This window comes from Pundamilia nyererei, unplaced genomic scaffold (assembly GCF_000239375.1).
Source record: "Pundamilia nyererei isolate P.nyererei 1_Seehausen unplaced genomic scaffold, PunNye1.0 scaffold00160, whole genome shotgun sequence".
Taxonomy (NCBI): Eukaryota; Metazoa; Chordata; class Actinopteri; order Cichliformes; family Cichlidae; genus Pundamilia; species Pundamilia nyererei.
The window spans coordinates 1,187,296-1,201,020 of NW_005187561.1; the positions used below are offsets into that span (position 1 = coordinate 1,187,296).

The window sequence follows — 13,725 nt, forward strand, 5'->3', positions numbered from 1 at the left end:
ACCGTTTATTTTGCTGTGTGTTTTGCCAGTCCACTGGTGTTAGTTTATTTTGAGTTTTTCCAAGTTATGTTATGTTTGCGTTCAGCATTAAAACTGTTTTGGTTTAAATTTGTCTCTGGAGTCTGCATCTTGGGTCCTATCCCTCTCCGCACACAGCCGTCATCTAACATTAATAAAGTATTCTGATTCTGATTCTGAAGAAGAAACGCTCAGCGCTTCACAGGAATCCCTCAGCAGCCTAAACTTATTGTAGCATAACTAAGGGAGGATTTAGGGTCACCTGGTCCAACAATAACTATAAACTTTATCAAAAAGGACATATCAACATTTTTTTTAAACCAAATCTTAAAAGTAGAGATAGTGTCTGTCTCCTGAATCCAAACTCCCAAGCTGTTTCCACAAAAGAGGGGCCTGAAAGCTAGAGGCTCTGCCTTGCATACTACTTATAAATACTCTAGGAACAACAAGTAGGCCTGCAGTGCGAGAGTGAAGTGCTGTAATGGGGTGATATGGTACTATAAGGTCATTAAGATAAGATGGGGCCTGATTATTTAAGACCTTGAACAGGATTTTCAATTTGATTCTGGATTTAATAGGGAGCCTATGAAGAGAAGCCAATATAGAAGAAATCTGCTCTCTCTTTCTAGTCCCTGTCAGTACTCTTGCTGCAGCATTTTGGATTAACTTAAGTTCTTTTCAGGGAGTTTTCAGGACATCCTGATAATAAGAAATCACTAGTAGAACCAGACTCAGGGAGGAGAAGGGGAAACAATTCCAGAATCAAACATATAGAGAAACATGGTAATTGCAGCTGGACATCTGCACCCTGAACAAAGAGAAGTACCACACATTTCACTGAGACACTTTGGAACTAGGCCTGAGTGATCGGGTAATTTAAAAAAAAAAAAGAGTCCTGATGACACATAATTTCTGATTTCAGCTGAGAACAGACATACCGAAAGCTACCTCCTAGCTGATAAATTTAGCTCCACAGTGATAAAAATAACTCAAGTTGACACTGAGGGAAACAAAAAAGCAAAAATACTTGAAAAGAGGCAAGAGTACTTTGACAGTTCTGCAGCACAAACTACATAGTTCCGGAATGTTCAGAACTCCAGAATGTTCGGAATTCCGGAATGCGCCAAAGTTCCGGAATGTTCGGAATTCCAGAATGCACCATGGTTTCGGAATGTTCAGAATTCCGGCATGCGCCAAAGTTCCGGAATGCTCGGAATTCCGGAATGCGCCAAAGTTCCGGAATGTTCAGAATTCCGGAATGTTCGGAATTCCAGAATGCGCATAAGTTCCGGAATGTTCGGAATTCCGGAATGTTCGGAATTCCGGAATGCACCATGGTTCCGGAATGTTCGGAATTCCGGAATGCGCCAAAGTTCCGGAATGTTCGGAATTCCGGAATGCGCCAAAGTTCCGGAATGTTCGGAATTCCGGAATGTTCGAAATCAATGCCATATAACCGAATTAAAAGTGCTTGTTGTGTTTGTGACTAAACTGCATCTAACAGAAAATTGAGCATAACATTAGTTCTGTCAGGCTGGACAGTAAAGCTCAGCCTGCAGTTCCATCAGATCAGCTGATGCCCAGGCTGACATTCTTCAATTTATTCTACTCACTAATATTTAAGATGCTTCACCTTCCATACAGATACTGCTGCCTCTGCAAGCTGCTTCGCAACCCAGATTCCCTCCAGCTAAAGCGTTACATGCCGTTAATTAATGCCATATGTTTTCTAACCGATGCCTGCTCTGCTGTGTTAGGGGCCTTTGTTGCATTCTTTTTACCTCTTAGCTTTCAGTGTATGCACATGGACATACAGAACAGAACTGTACAGACAAATATGAGTTACTGCAGATATAGACAACAATCTCCTTTCAAATAAAGTGGTCCTGACAGGATTTTAAATGTTACCTAGCCCTTTAACACTGGGCGTCCAACTTCTGAATAACTTTGCATCATTTACTTGTTCTTCTACTGTTTGCTCAATTAGTATAATGCACTGTATATTTGTTTGTGCTGTCAGGCTGAAGGCGGTCTTGGAGCAGATGGACCGTGGTATGGTGGACCTGCAGGAACTCCGGAGGCACTTGGAGCTTGCAGCTGCCATGCTGGATGCTGTTTACACTGACGAGACCAGGTGAGCCTGAGCAGGCTGTTGAATGAATGGCTGTATAGAAAATAAAGCTTTATCAGCAGTTGCCAAAAATGTGACTGTTTCTCTCTGCAGGCGCCTGCTGGACACTGAAGATGAGCTCAGTGACTTGCAGGCAGAGTCGGTGCCAAGCGAGGTGCGTGACTGGCTGGCGTGCACCTTCAGCAGGAAGATGGGTGTGGCCAAGCGTCGCCCTGAAGAGAAGCCAAGATTCAGGAGCATTGTTCATGCAGTGCAGGCTGGGATATTTGTAGAGAGGTAAATGTTGCTCTGATCAGCTAAACAGAAAGCTTGTATTCACTAATAAGCATGCTAGAAATACTGCACGGAGTGCTAGTGTGAAGAAAAGAAATTCACAAATTGTTTCAGTCCCATAATTTCTCCAAAAGCCTGCATTCAGGTTTTGTGAATTCAAAATAAATGCTCATGAATAGAGAAAGTGTCTTCGCAACTGCACCAGCAATGAGATTCTCACTCTAACTGCTGCTAATGGCCATTAAACATAGCAGGCATTAGTTAAGCTTTGTAAATCTCATTTTAAATCATTGTTCAGTGTGTATAAAACTGCAGAAAACTTTAAGTACCTCTGCTTCACACTCCATTAGCTGTTAACAGACCTATTCAAGGATTAAAATGGCTGAAGAGCTTGGAACGAATTTATATACTGACTCACTTTCTTCCTTTATGTCCTCCCAGGTGCTCTGACCTAGAAAATAATGAAGTAACTTTGACATCGCCCATTATCTCCTTATATAATAAGACTGTTACAAAAAACAAACAAACAAAAAACATATTATGAACATGAACTGAGTCCTGCAGGACAATTCACAAACCTTTACAATATTAATAATTTGCTGCAACTTCTCAACTGATATATTGATATTTGAGTTTTATGTAAGCATAACAACCCACAATCCACCCATTCATTCATCGGTTTTCATCCACTTATCCAATTTAGGGTCACAGGGGAGGAGTGAGTCAATTCAGAGTCAAAAATGAATGTTGAATTGTAAATAACTATAAGTTTTATACTTACTCAGGAAGAGACTAGCAATGTGAAAAGAGTCTGGAATGTCAATGCTGCCATTAAAACTCACCATTAGCAACGTGAAGTGCAAGGGACTCAGGCTTTCACGTTTGGTTAACCCATCAGTCCACCCTTACCTTCTCCCTGATTTCCAGAAAAATAATTACGATGAACAGTATGCCACACTCCACAAATGAACTTCCGATAACTATACTCTCCACTTTGGGTGTTTTTGTGTGTTTGCTTGTTTTTTAAAATGACCTTACTTTACTCTTAACCCTCTCAGGCTCAAATTAAACTTTTTCTGCAGTCCTGCAGTGGTACTTCTGAGTAAAAAAAACCTCATAAAATATGTATGTGGGGTAATCAGGTTGTTAGTTTTTAATTGTTGCAAATCAGCAATGCCTGCCTCGAGAGGGTTAAGACTTCAACATACAACCACACTATAGACAATACTGATCTTCTAATTGCACTCGCCCCTCGCTAGAACCTGATCATCTTTTTGCACACAAAGCCAGCTCCAAAGTGAAGTGGCTTTCCTAGTTTGGTTTATAGGTCCTGAACACCAGGGGATGAGTTCCAGCACTGACTGTGACTCAAATCCAGTTCCACAGCTGGACCTTGTGAATGCTCTTGCAGGTACATGTGGACCAGATTCAATGTTGAGGGATTCATATGATTACATTTCATAAAAGTTGGGTCTGACTTAGAAACTGAGGAATTCTACACTCACCCTCATACTGCAGCAACTCGTCAATCACACAGTAAAGCATACCCCATTTTATCCTGCTGTGTGACTCTAATGGGGACCATAATATTGTGCAGGCGGAAACTATCCATAGAGCTAAATGAACTAAAAACAGCTTACCATGACAGGTAATTATTAATAATTGTAGGAGCACAGAACTGTGCACACTTTGCCTTTCTCTTGCTATTGACATTTTTCTTTTGTAGTCCAGCACTTGGAGAGAGTTTTCTGGAATATTCTGACCCTGAAGGTAGAAACGATTGCGGCTGTCTCGCTGGCAGGAGGTGACATTTTATTGTATTAAACCGACATTTGATCAGAAGTTAAAAACAAATAAAAACCTTTTCAGTCAGAGCTCATTTTTTTCACAGCTCAGAACCTTAAACAGAAATTGAGAAAAAAACAAAAACAAAAGAAAAATTGAAAAAAGGCTGTAGAAAAGTAGACAGGTACCAAAGGCAGGGAAAGAGCAATCTGAGAAGAAAAACAGTAAGGTGGTAAAGGAAGATAAAACAGTCAAATGACAATTTATCCTGCTGTTTGACTCTAAAGACTTTTGTACTTTTGCACAAATATTTTGTGCATGAAAATATTTTTTGTACTCACCTGTACTTACTGCAACCTTTCACACTCACCATATCATTTCACTGAATATAGAGTATTTTAGCATTTATTTTTTCAAACCAAGCTTGATTCTTGCTATTTCTCAGCTCCAAAATAACAGATCTGACCCAATCAGACCACTGAATGTGGTAACAAGTGTGCTCGTCGCTCAAAGTAGGCACAGGTACAATTATATGGTAATAGTAAAATAATACTAACCCCAGAAACACAGCTAGACACTACTCTGGCCAGTCGGCTCTCTGAAATGATTTCTCTGCCTCCTCAGAAGTCGTTTCCAACTCTGCCAACAAGAGTTCAAACTTCCCCACTCACATCCTGAAATATGTGTGAATGCGGTGGTGATACAGCTTCAAATCCTGGATCAAACCATTAAATTCTCCCTCTTGCTGCCTTCTTGTGAGACTTGGATGAACCCAGAATCTTTCTTTCTTTGTTTTCTTCTTTCTTTTCTACTTTCAGTGTGTAACATTTGGACATATTACATTCAAATATTACATATCTTCCTAGTTTTGTCATTTCTATTTCTAGTTCTTAGATTTGTGTTCATTTAGTCTCCTCCCTTTCATGCTGTGGTCATCTTGGTCTTGTCTGTGTTCTCCCCAGTCCGTCATGTCTCTCATCCTCTCTGTGTCCTCATTCTGTCTTGTTCTCTGCTTCTGTTTCTCCCCTGGTCCCAGTGTCAAGCCCTCGTCTCTTAGTCTGCGTCTCAGTGTCTTTCCTGTATTATTTTGACAGTCTCTCGTCCTGTGTTCAGTGAGTTCAGTTTCCCTTCTCCCTGTCTCATTGTGCCTGATTACTACCAGCCGTGTTTCCTCCTGTTTCCTAGCCCCTCATTAGTCTTTGTGCATTTAAGTCCCCTGTCTTCCTCTACTTGTTGTTGTGTTGTCCATGTTGCTGTGTGTTCTCCTGGGCTCCTCGTGTCCATCACTTCCTCGAGTTTTCTTCCAGTTTTGTGTTTTCATTTTCCAGCGTTAGGTTTTGTTTTTGTGAATTTAGTATCTGAGTATTTTGATACAACACATAAAAGCTGCCTCTTCTAGTTATCCCTTTGTGTTTGAGTCCTGCGTTTAGGTCCTACTCCTGCCTGCCACACAGCCAGCATTGACAGATCTGACCATTCAGATCATTATTTGGCAACAAGTGTGCTTGTAGTTCCAAGTCTGTAGAATGAATTTTTCACAAAAGCGCAGCACATTGGTGTGCACATACTTTACAAGACAAGTTTATGATGTGAGCAGGAGGTCAGGCAATTGAGAACAGTGAGTAGTTGCATTTCTGGGGAAAGAGTTTGCAAGAGGACTTGGTGGATTTTACCATGAGCCAGCGTCTAGGGCAGGGGTAGGCAACTTCAGGCCTCGAGTGCCGGTGTCCTGCAGGTTTTAGATATCACCCTGGGTTAACTTAATCAAATGATTAGTTCATTACCAGGAGAACTTCAAGACATGTTGAGGAGGTCATTTAGCCATTTAAATCAGCTGTGTTGCATCAAGGACACATCTAAAACCTGCAGGACACCGGCCCTCGAGGCCTGGAGTTGCCTACACCTAGGAGATTGCACTGCGGGTAAATTTAATCAGAGGCTTGGCAGGAGAACAAGAGCCACAATGGACTGTAGTTGACGGGCATGACCTGGGAGATGTGGAATGTGGGATGGATGTGCATGGATGCTTGAAGCTTGAGTTTAACCACTGAAAGGCTGATGACAATCTCGATCTCATATCATCCAATAAAACAGGGAGCGAGCTTGCAAGAGAGATGGCCTTAAGATGAATATCTTTAGTGGCTAATCAAACCTTTTGTCCTAGTTCATATCTGAGAGTGGGTGTTTGGAAGCAATCTGCATAGTGGCAGTGCTGATCGACTGTTCGGAGTACGGCCTCTGGGCCTAAATGCGCTATCTGCAGGTGGTGCTAGATGGAAAGAACAGATCTGCTTCTACAGACAGGCAGGTGGTAACCTAAGGATACGTTGAAAGGTGAGAGACAGTAGCAGATAAGGTGAGTGAGTTGTTCTGTACTCTACTCATGGGAACTCTGAGGACCAGATGGCTGAGTTTTGTGTCATAACAAAACAGAGCCAATTCCAACTCTTGATTGAGCCTCTTGGTCAGGCCGTCGGTCCGCAGGTGAAACCTGGAACTGAGGCTGACGTTGGCTCCCACTGCAGTGAAGATCTTCCAGACCTGGGAGGTGAACTGAGGACCCCTGTCCAAAACGATCTTCAGCGGAATGCCATGAAGCCTGAAACATGATCAATGAGCAGTTGGGTGGTTTTGGTAGCAGTGGGTAATTTCTGAAGAGCAACAAAATGAGCGAACTTTGAGAACCGGCCTATTATGGAGAGGAGATGGGTAGCCTGGTAATGAAGTCCAAAGTAACTTGGGCCTGTGAGGTGTAACTAGCGGTTTGAGTAAACCTGAGGGTTGCTGGGAGTTACTCTGACTGCGTGCAGAGATGGAACAGTTGGCTACATAATCCCTAACATCTCTTTCCATAGATGTTAGATTGAAGATGAGAGAAGGAGGTGAGCAATCAGGGCACATAGGTGGACACAGGAGAACACAGGACCCAAACAGAAAAACACCAGACATCACTCAGATCATGACAATATTTAGTCAATGATTTTTATTCTGTCACTGATAAATTAACAAACTTCTGTGAAAAAGTAGCAGGAAATGCGCATTAGGAATTTGAACAGGCCAATCACAATATTTAGTTACATTTCTAGGGAGGTGCATGCCAAGTTATGCCATAGGTTACAGTGCAGGGTTTCAGAGTGCTTGCAATTACAGCTAAACATGTGAGCCTATGAAGATTGACTCACTTTTGGTTATTTAGAAGATCTGCAGTTTATGACACGTTGAATTTACTTCATTTTTCAGCCCTTAAATGAACTAAAAACAGGAACCCAAGCTTACCATGACAGACCTTTATTGATAAAGGACTGCTGAGAAAACAGTGCTGTGCAGACTTTAGCCTTTTATTGCTATTGACATTTTTCTTCCATAGTCCAGCACCTGCAAAAGAGTTTTCTTGGATATGTGAATTGTTTTTATATGATGTTGAAGAGCCATAAACAACATGAAAAGTATACTTTTCAATGTAACTGTATCTTATCTTTACAGTAACGTCATAAATGTATTCCCTGCCACTTCACTGACATGCAGAGGTTTCTCTTAACCTCTGAGCCTAGTGCTCTATATGTTAATTTACCTTAAAACTTGTTATACATGTGCAGAAAAGCAGTGAGGCATCGCAGAATTCTGTCAAATGATTGTTTCAAATGAACACTTTCAGATGTTTAGTCATTTCAGTTATTTTTATCTGCAGCAGAAATCTGGAACACCTGCAGACAGAACAGAGAACAGTCGTAGATTTTCTTCAAAATAAACGGCAGAACATCCGGCTGACTCCACCGCAGATGTGATTAAAGGGTCCAACATGAAGTGTAACAATGTTAGCCTGCAAGAGAGCTGGGGATGGAGATCATATAGGGAAACTGTGAAGTCCACTATTATTATATTGTAAATGACTCGCAGTGATAGAACGGTATCAGTTCATCTGCTGCAGCTTAATGACGCATGAAATCAAAAAATATCTGCTGCACCGAAGCAGCGCTCATTGTGTGTCTGTGTGTGTGTTTAGAATACGGTTACCATGACAACAAACAATCCATCCTGGTCACAAACTGTGGAGGAGGGTGGCTGGAGGGGGTCTGTGCGGGGAGTGTTTATATGCATGCCACTGCCTGTATCAATGTGTGAAATTAGTGCGTGATATTTTTATCTGTGTGTGTGACAACAGGATGTACAGACGGACGTCCAACATGGCTGGTCTGACCTATCCTCCCACAGCTTTGACAGCTCTGAAGGTAAAAATTACTGCTGCGTTCCCACTGGCAGCAGGTGACATTTTATTGTATTAAACCTGCGTTTGATTAGCAATTGAAAAAAAAATAAAACCTTTTCAGTAAGAGTTCTGAGTTCAGAGCCTTAAAAGGAAATGAAGGGAGAGAAAAACAAAAAATGAAACAAAATAAAGAATGACAAAAAGACTGGAAGAGGTAAGAAAGTGTGTAAGAAGGGAGGAAATGCAGGGAAAAGCAATCCAGGATGATGAAAAGAGGAACGTGAGAATGACAAGGAGGGTAAAAAAGTGAGTTCGTTGAAATGGAAAGGAGGCAATGTGAAAAGAAAAGAGGAATGAATGAGTGAATGAGTCAGGGAGGACTTGGGAATGGGAAATAAGAAATAGACAAAAAGGGGAAGAAAGTGAGAGGAAAACAAGAGGAAGAACAGGAAGTAGGAAAGAAATACGAATTGCAAAAAGGAAAGGAGACGCTAGAGAGAGACTGAGAGGGGTAATGATAAAGGAGACAGAGAAGGAAGTGAGGACCTGGTTGGGAGGAAAGGAATGAAGTAAAGATATAGCAATGAAAGGAGATAAGAGAGGACATTTGGAAGAGAAGAAAAAGTGGGATTTGGGAAGAGTATGAGGGTAAGCACAAGAAAAAGGTAAAGCTGTAAAGGGAAGGCGGAAATAAAAGGAGCTAATAAAACATCCATCCAATCCCGCCAGCCAGCTAGCCAACCAGCCTTTTTAAACCCTTGTCCAAGTCAGGATTGGGGGAGGGTGTTGGAGTCTATGTCCTAGCTGTCAAAGGACAAAAGGCGAGGTACAGCCTGGATAGCTTACCAGGGAAAAAAGAAAGTAAGATAAAGAAAAGAAGGATGGAAAAACCAAAAACAGTGACTGAAAGCAGGAAACAGAAGTGCTTTGGATAGTAAGAGGTTATTGGGAAGGAAGGCATGAAAATGAAATATAGACAAAAAAACGAAGCAGAGAAGGAAAAGAGGAGATAAACAATAAATGAAGGAAGCGGAGAAAGGCAAGACACTGTGGTGAAGGACAATGTAGGTTTAGTACATTAATGATATATGTTTCCTCCTCTGCACTTCCTGTTGTCTACAAACTTAGAAAAAAATTGAATTATTCTAGTCCACGCTTCTTGCATGATGCAAAGCACGACCCAATGAGAGGCTTTAAATGTAATTGTGTAAGTAAATGTGATAATTAATCTGAGTTTTAGATCCTTCCTGTTTGAGCAAACATTATCAGGACAGTGCCCTCTACTGGCAGAAATCTTCATTTCACTAAGGTCTCACCAGCTTTATGTCACACCCCCCTGCTGTAATCATACCTTACATGTGAGATGGTATTTGTTGATGCATTTCTCAGGAGGTGGATCAGTGGTCCTTTGATGTCTTTGCCTTCCACGAGGCCACAGGAGAGCACGCCCTCAAGTTCCTAGTCTACGACCTTCTGACCCGCTATGACCTCATCAACAGGTTCAGGGTACTCGCAGTTTAATTTTGTTCAAATCTGGTGGTGGGCGAACTTAATACTGGGGAAAGTACATTTAGTCTTTGTGCTAACTTACAGTTTTGTGTTCAGATTCCTGTGCAGGCTCTGGTGCAGTTTGTTGAAGCGCTTGAGAACGGTTACAGCAAACACAGGAACCCCTACCACAACCTTATTCATGCCGCTGATGTCACTCAGACTGCCCACTTCCTGATGCTACACACTGGACTGATGGTAACACACACACACGTGCACATCTTTTTGTGGGGAACCTCTGGCATCCCTTTACACTGCTGTTAAAATAAACCAGATTCTTAAAAGCTGAATCCTCAAACAGTCTTTCCTAGGACCACGCAGCATGTCCTCATTTTCCAAAACGTTGCTGATGTCCAAACCTTAAATTAGCCCACACAAAGACAGAAGTAGATTTTCAAAAACACCTATGTGGATATCATTTTGTCACAATCTTGTTGTGCAACTGTGCTTGCCTGCACATGGCTTGCAAAGACAGTTGTCTATAGAAGCTAACTAATGATGTGTGTGTGTGTGTGTGTGTGTGTGTGCAGCACTGGCTGAGCGAGTTGGAAATTCTTGCAATGGTTTTTGCCGCAGCAATTCACGACTTTGAACACACAGGAACCACCAACAACTTCCACATCCACACCAGGTAATGTAGATGGTAACACTTCATGTAGGTTATCAGGGGATCTGATTTGACAGGGACAGTTTTTCTCAAGATAATTAACTTAAGATAATTGATATTTGACATTTAACACTAAACACAATATAAAGTTAACAATATAAAGTTTGTCACGTAGTACATAACAAATGAATTAGGCCTGTGTTTAAAGACTCATGAAAAACATCTATCTTACATAATAAAACAATGGGAATCTGCCAGTTCACTGGGTGAGTTGTGAATTCATCCAACAGAGTTCCAGATGCTTGATTCAAAAGCATGGTGACAGGTTTAAGGAGGCGCTAGGAATAACACAGTGGGATTCATCTGGAGTCCCCCCACCCTTCTTTTTTTTCAAAAATTTCAGCAAGTGTGGTGAATCTTAAGTAGGGGAACAACAGGAAACCTGCTGATGTTGCGGCTTCTGTATACAAACTGCAGAAGATATCTGATTGGATGTTGTGTCTGTCTGTCAGGTCGGAAGTGGCCATTCTGTACAATGACAGGTCAGTGCTGGAGAACTATCATGTCAGCGCTGCCTACAGGCTGATGGCCGAAGAAGACATGAATATCCTGGTCAACCTGAACAAAGATGACTGGAGGTTTGCCCTTACTGCCAATTCTTGATGTTTGTGCTTCCATCTCAATGCACCTAAATGCCCTTACCCTGAGCTTTGACATCACAACTACATACAAAACTCCACCTTGTGTCCTTTGTGTTGATGTACAGAACTCATTCTCTAAGAGACAAAGAAAGGGCTATTTTAAAATACTTACTGTTCTGATGACATTTACAGAATTCCCAGCAGATTCTGTAAAAATCAGGTGACTGAAAATATTTTAAATATGTTTCCTTGGTTAAAGTGTTTTCTATACAGCTAGTATTGTTTTCAGAAACAGAGTTTTCATCACATGATGACACAGTCCTCATGTGTTAGTGTGAAGTCTGGTTAGTGCCCCAACCTGGCATGATATATGTGAACACACACACACGCACACACACGCACACACACGCACACACTGTGTGTACTCATATCCTTGTGGGGACATTTCATTGACATAATGCTTTCCCTAGCCGTGTACCCAACCCTAACCAAAAATCAATGCCTAATCCTAAACTTTAATTATTTACTTGACTTGTTTTTTGAACCCAAAAGAAGTTGAGTTCCCACAGCGTCTCGACAATGTCAAGTTGACAAACTTTCAGAGGTGTGGGCTCTTTGATGAGAACTGATGGGTGATTACTGGATGTGTTTGTTTATTTAATTTTCATAGGGAGCTGAGGTCTCTGGTGATAGAGATGGTGATGTCAACAGACATGTCCTGTCATTTCCAGCAGATCAAGACCATGAGGAATGCCCTAACACAGACACACAGGTCAGAACTCTAGCCATTATTAGTGACCTTTGACCTTTGTAACTGGCTATCATTAGATCAGTGATAGCCAATGAAACATTATGTTTTGTTAACAAAACATAATGTATCCATGCCTTTGTGTACTTTTCATATTTTCCACAACTTTATTTAATAAATAAATATATTATTTTGCATAAATGTATCATTGTGACCAAACTTTTCCAGTTCAGATGGAAAAGTAAAAAGAAACGGATTCATTCTATCAGTTTATTTCCACCACATGAAAATAACGTCATGTCCTGCTGTGGCCACAAATGTTGTGTAACTGGCAAACTGGAAAAAGTCAATTTATTGTATTATTAAACAGGATATTTGCAGATCCTGAATTTCTACCACATGCAAAATTAAGGCCTTGATTGCCAATAAAATTGATTCAGGAGAGGGTCCTGCTAGCAGATAAGATATTATAGATAATGTTTTTGGTTAGTTTGTACAACATATTGGTGACTCCAGATAATGTTGGCTCATATCACTTTAGAATGTCTGCAGTCTGTCATTGGAAGAAACGATAAACCTGAAAGCCTTTAGTTATAAAATCGTGCCGTGAAAAATATCACTTATTTGTTGGCTTAGGTTTGGTGGAGGAAAGCGCACGATAACGGTCGGCTTACAGCTGTGAAAGCTAACACTGCAACAGATGTAGCAGCTAATTATGTTTAAGATGGTGCTGTGTCGATGGCATGAAATTAGTTCCTGTGTTAGCAAACAGGTGCCACCATCATGTCACCCATTTGTTAGTGAGGTCCTGTCTTAAAACCTCCAGCTGAGCATAGTAACCAAGACATACTGGGCACACATGGTGTAGTAGCTATTACCAGTCAATCACTGGGAAGTCACACTGGGAAGTAAGGCATACTCTCCTTCATCCCCCTTTCCCCTCTGATGAAGTTGATAATTTACAAAATGAACATCATGTTGTATTCAATATGTTGCTAAACTATCAAGCTGAGACTGTAGACTGATAAAGTGAATAGGAGAACTCATCTTTTTCTCAGATTTCCTTTTGTGACCAGATTTATGCCCTGAGCTGGAGATTAGAAAGATTAAGTAAGGCTTGTTGCACATTGCTTTGAAGCTGACAGCTGGTCGCCTGCAGATGCTCCGGCTGATGTATGTCAGTCAACAATATTTTTCACTCTCACTGGTAGTCACTTTAGTGGCTCACTATAGAGGTGTAGAAAAGGTTTTTCTCCAGTAGGCCCACTTCTTGTACACTGATGGTTGTTTCGGCCGTTGTCTCTTGAAGTTGTCGTTCGCTTTCCATTGTCTCAGGTCACCACATTGTTTTATATCGAGCCTGTGGCTAATTTAACCCTGAACTTTGTAAGACTTCTAAGAACCTTTTAGGTAAATAAAATTCTCTAAGTGAAAACATGTCTTTCTGTCTTTCTTACGTAAATAGACTTCTTCAATTTCATCTTAAAAATCTAATATTTACCATTTCTAAACCCGCTGATACTCTGAACTACAAATACTTTTCATTCTTCACACAAAAATGACTTTTCCCACTCAAACATGTAAAATTAGATTCCTCTGCAGTTTCATAAAAGATTTTCCGGCAGACTGTGCAAGGCTAGTCTATCTGACAGAGACGACCAGATCATCTGTGGGAGTGTGGTGAAAAGGCCCAACATAAGCTCCTGCAGGCTGCTGGACCAGATTGCCCTGTGCGTTCCTGTAGGAGCTATCACAGGAATAGTACCA

General features: G+C 41.2%; 1 protein-coding gene across 1 annotated transcript in view; it reads left to right on the top strand.

Annotated features, from left to right (window-relative positions):
- Positions 1 to 13,725, top strand: part of LOC102202614 (phosphodiesterase 1A, calmodulin-dependent) — a 54,731-nt gene that overhangs the window by 32,784 nt on the left and 8,222 nt on the right. The window contains exons 3-11 of the mRNA XM_013913934.1: positions 2,039 to 2,152; positions 2,243 to 2,425; positions 8,370 to 8,436; positions 9,804 to 9,920; positions 10,020 to 10,160; positions 10,493 to 10,593; positions 11,082 to 11,207; positions 11,881 to 11,982; positions 13,584 to 13,698. Coding sequence (XP_013769388.1) covers positions 2,039 to 2,152; positions 2,243 to 2,425; positions 8,370 to 8,436; positions 9,804 to 9,920; positions 10,020 to 10,160; positions 10,493 to 10,593; positions 11,082 to 11,207; positions 11,881 to 11,982; positions 13,584 to 13,698 — 1,066 coding nt within the window. The remainder of the gene's footprint in view (positions 1 to 2,038; positions 2,153 to 2,242; positions 2,426 to 8,369; positions 8,437 to 9,803; positions 9,921 to 10,019; positions 10,161 to 10,492; positions 10,594 to 11,081; positions 11,208 to 11,880; positions 11,983 to 13,583; positions 13,699 to 13,725) is intronic.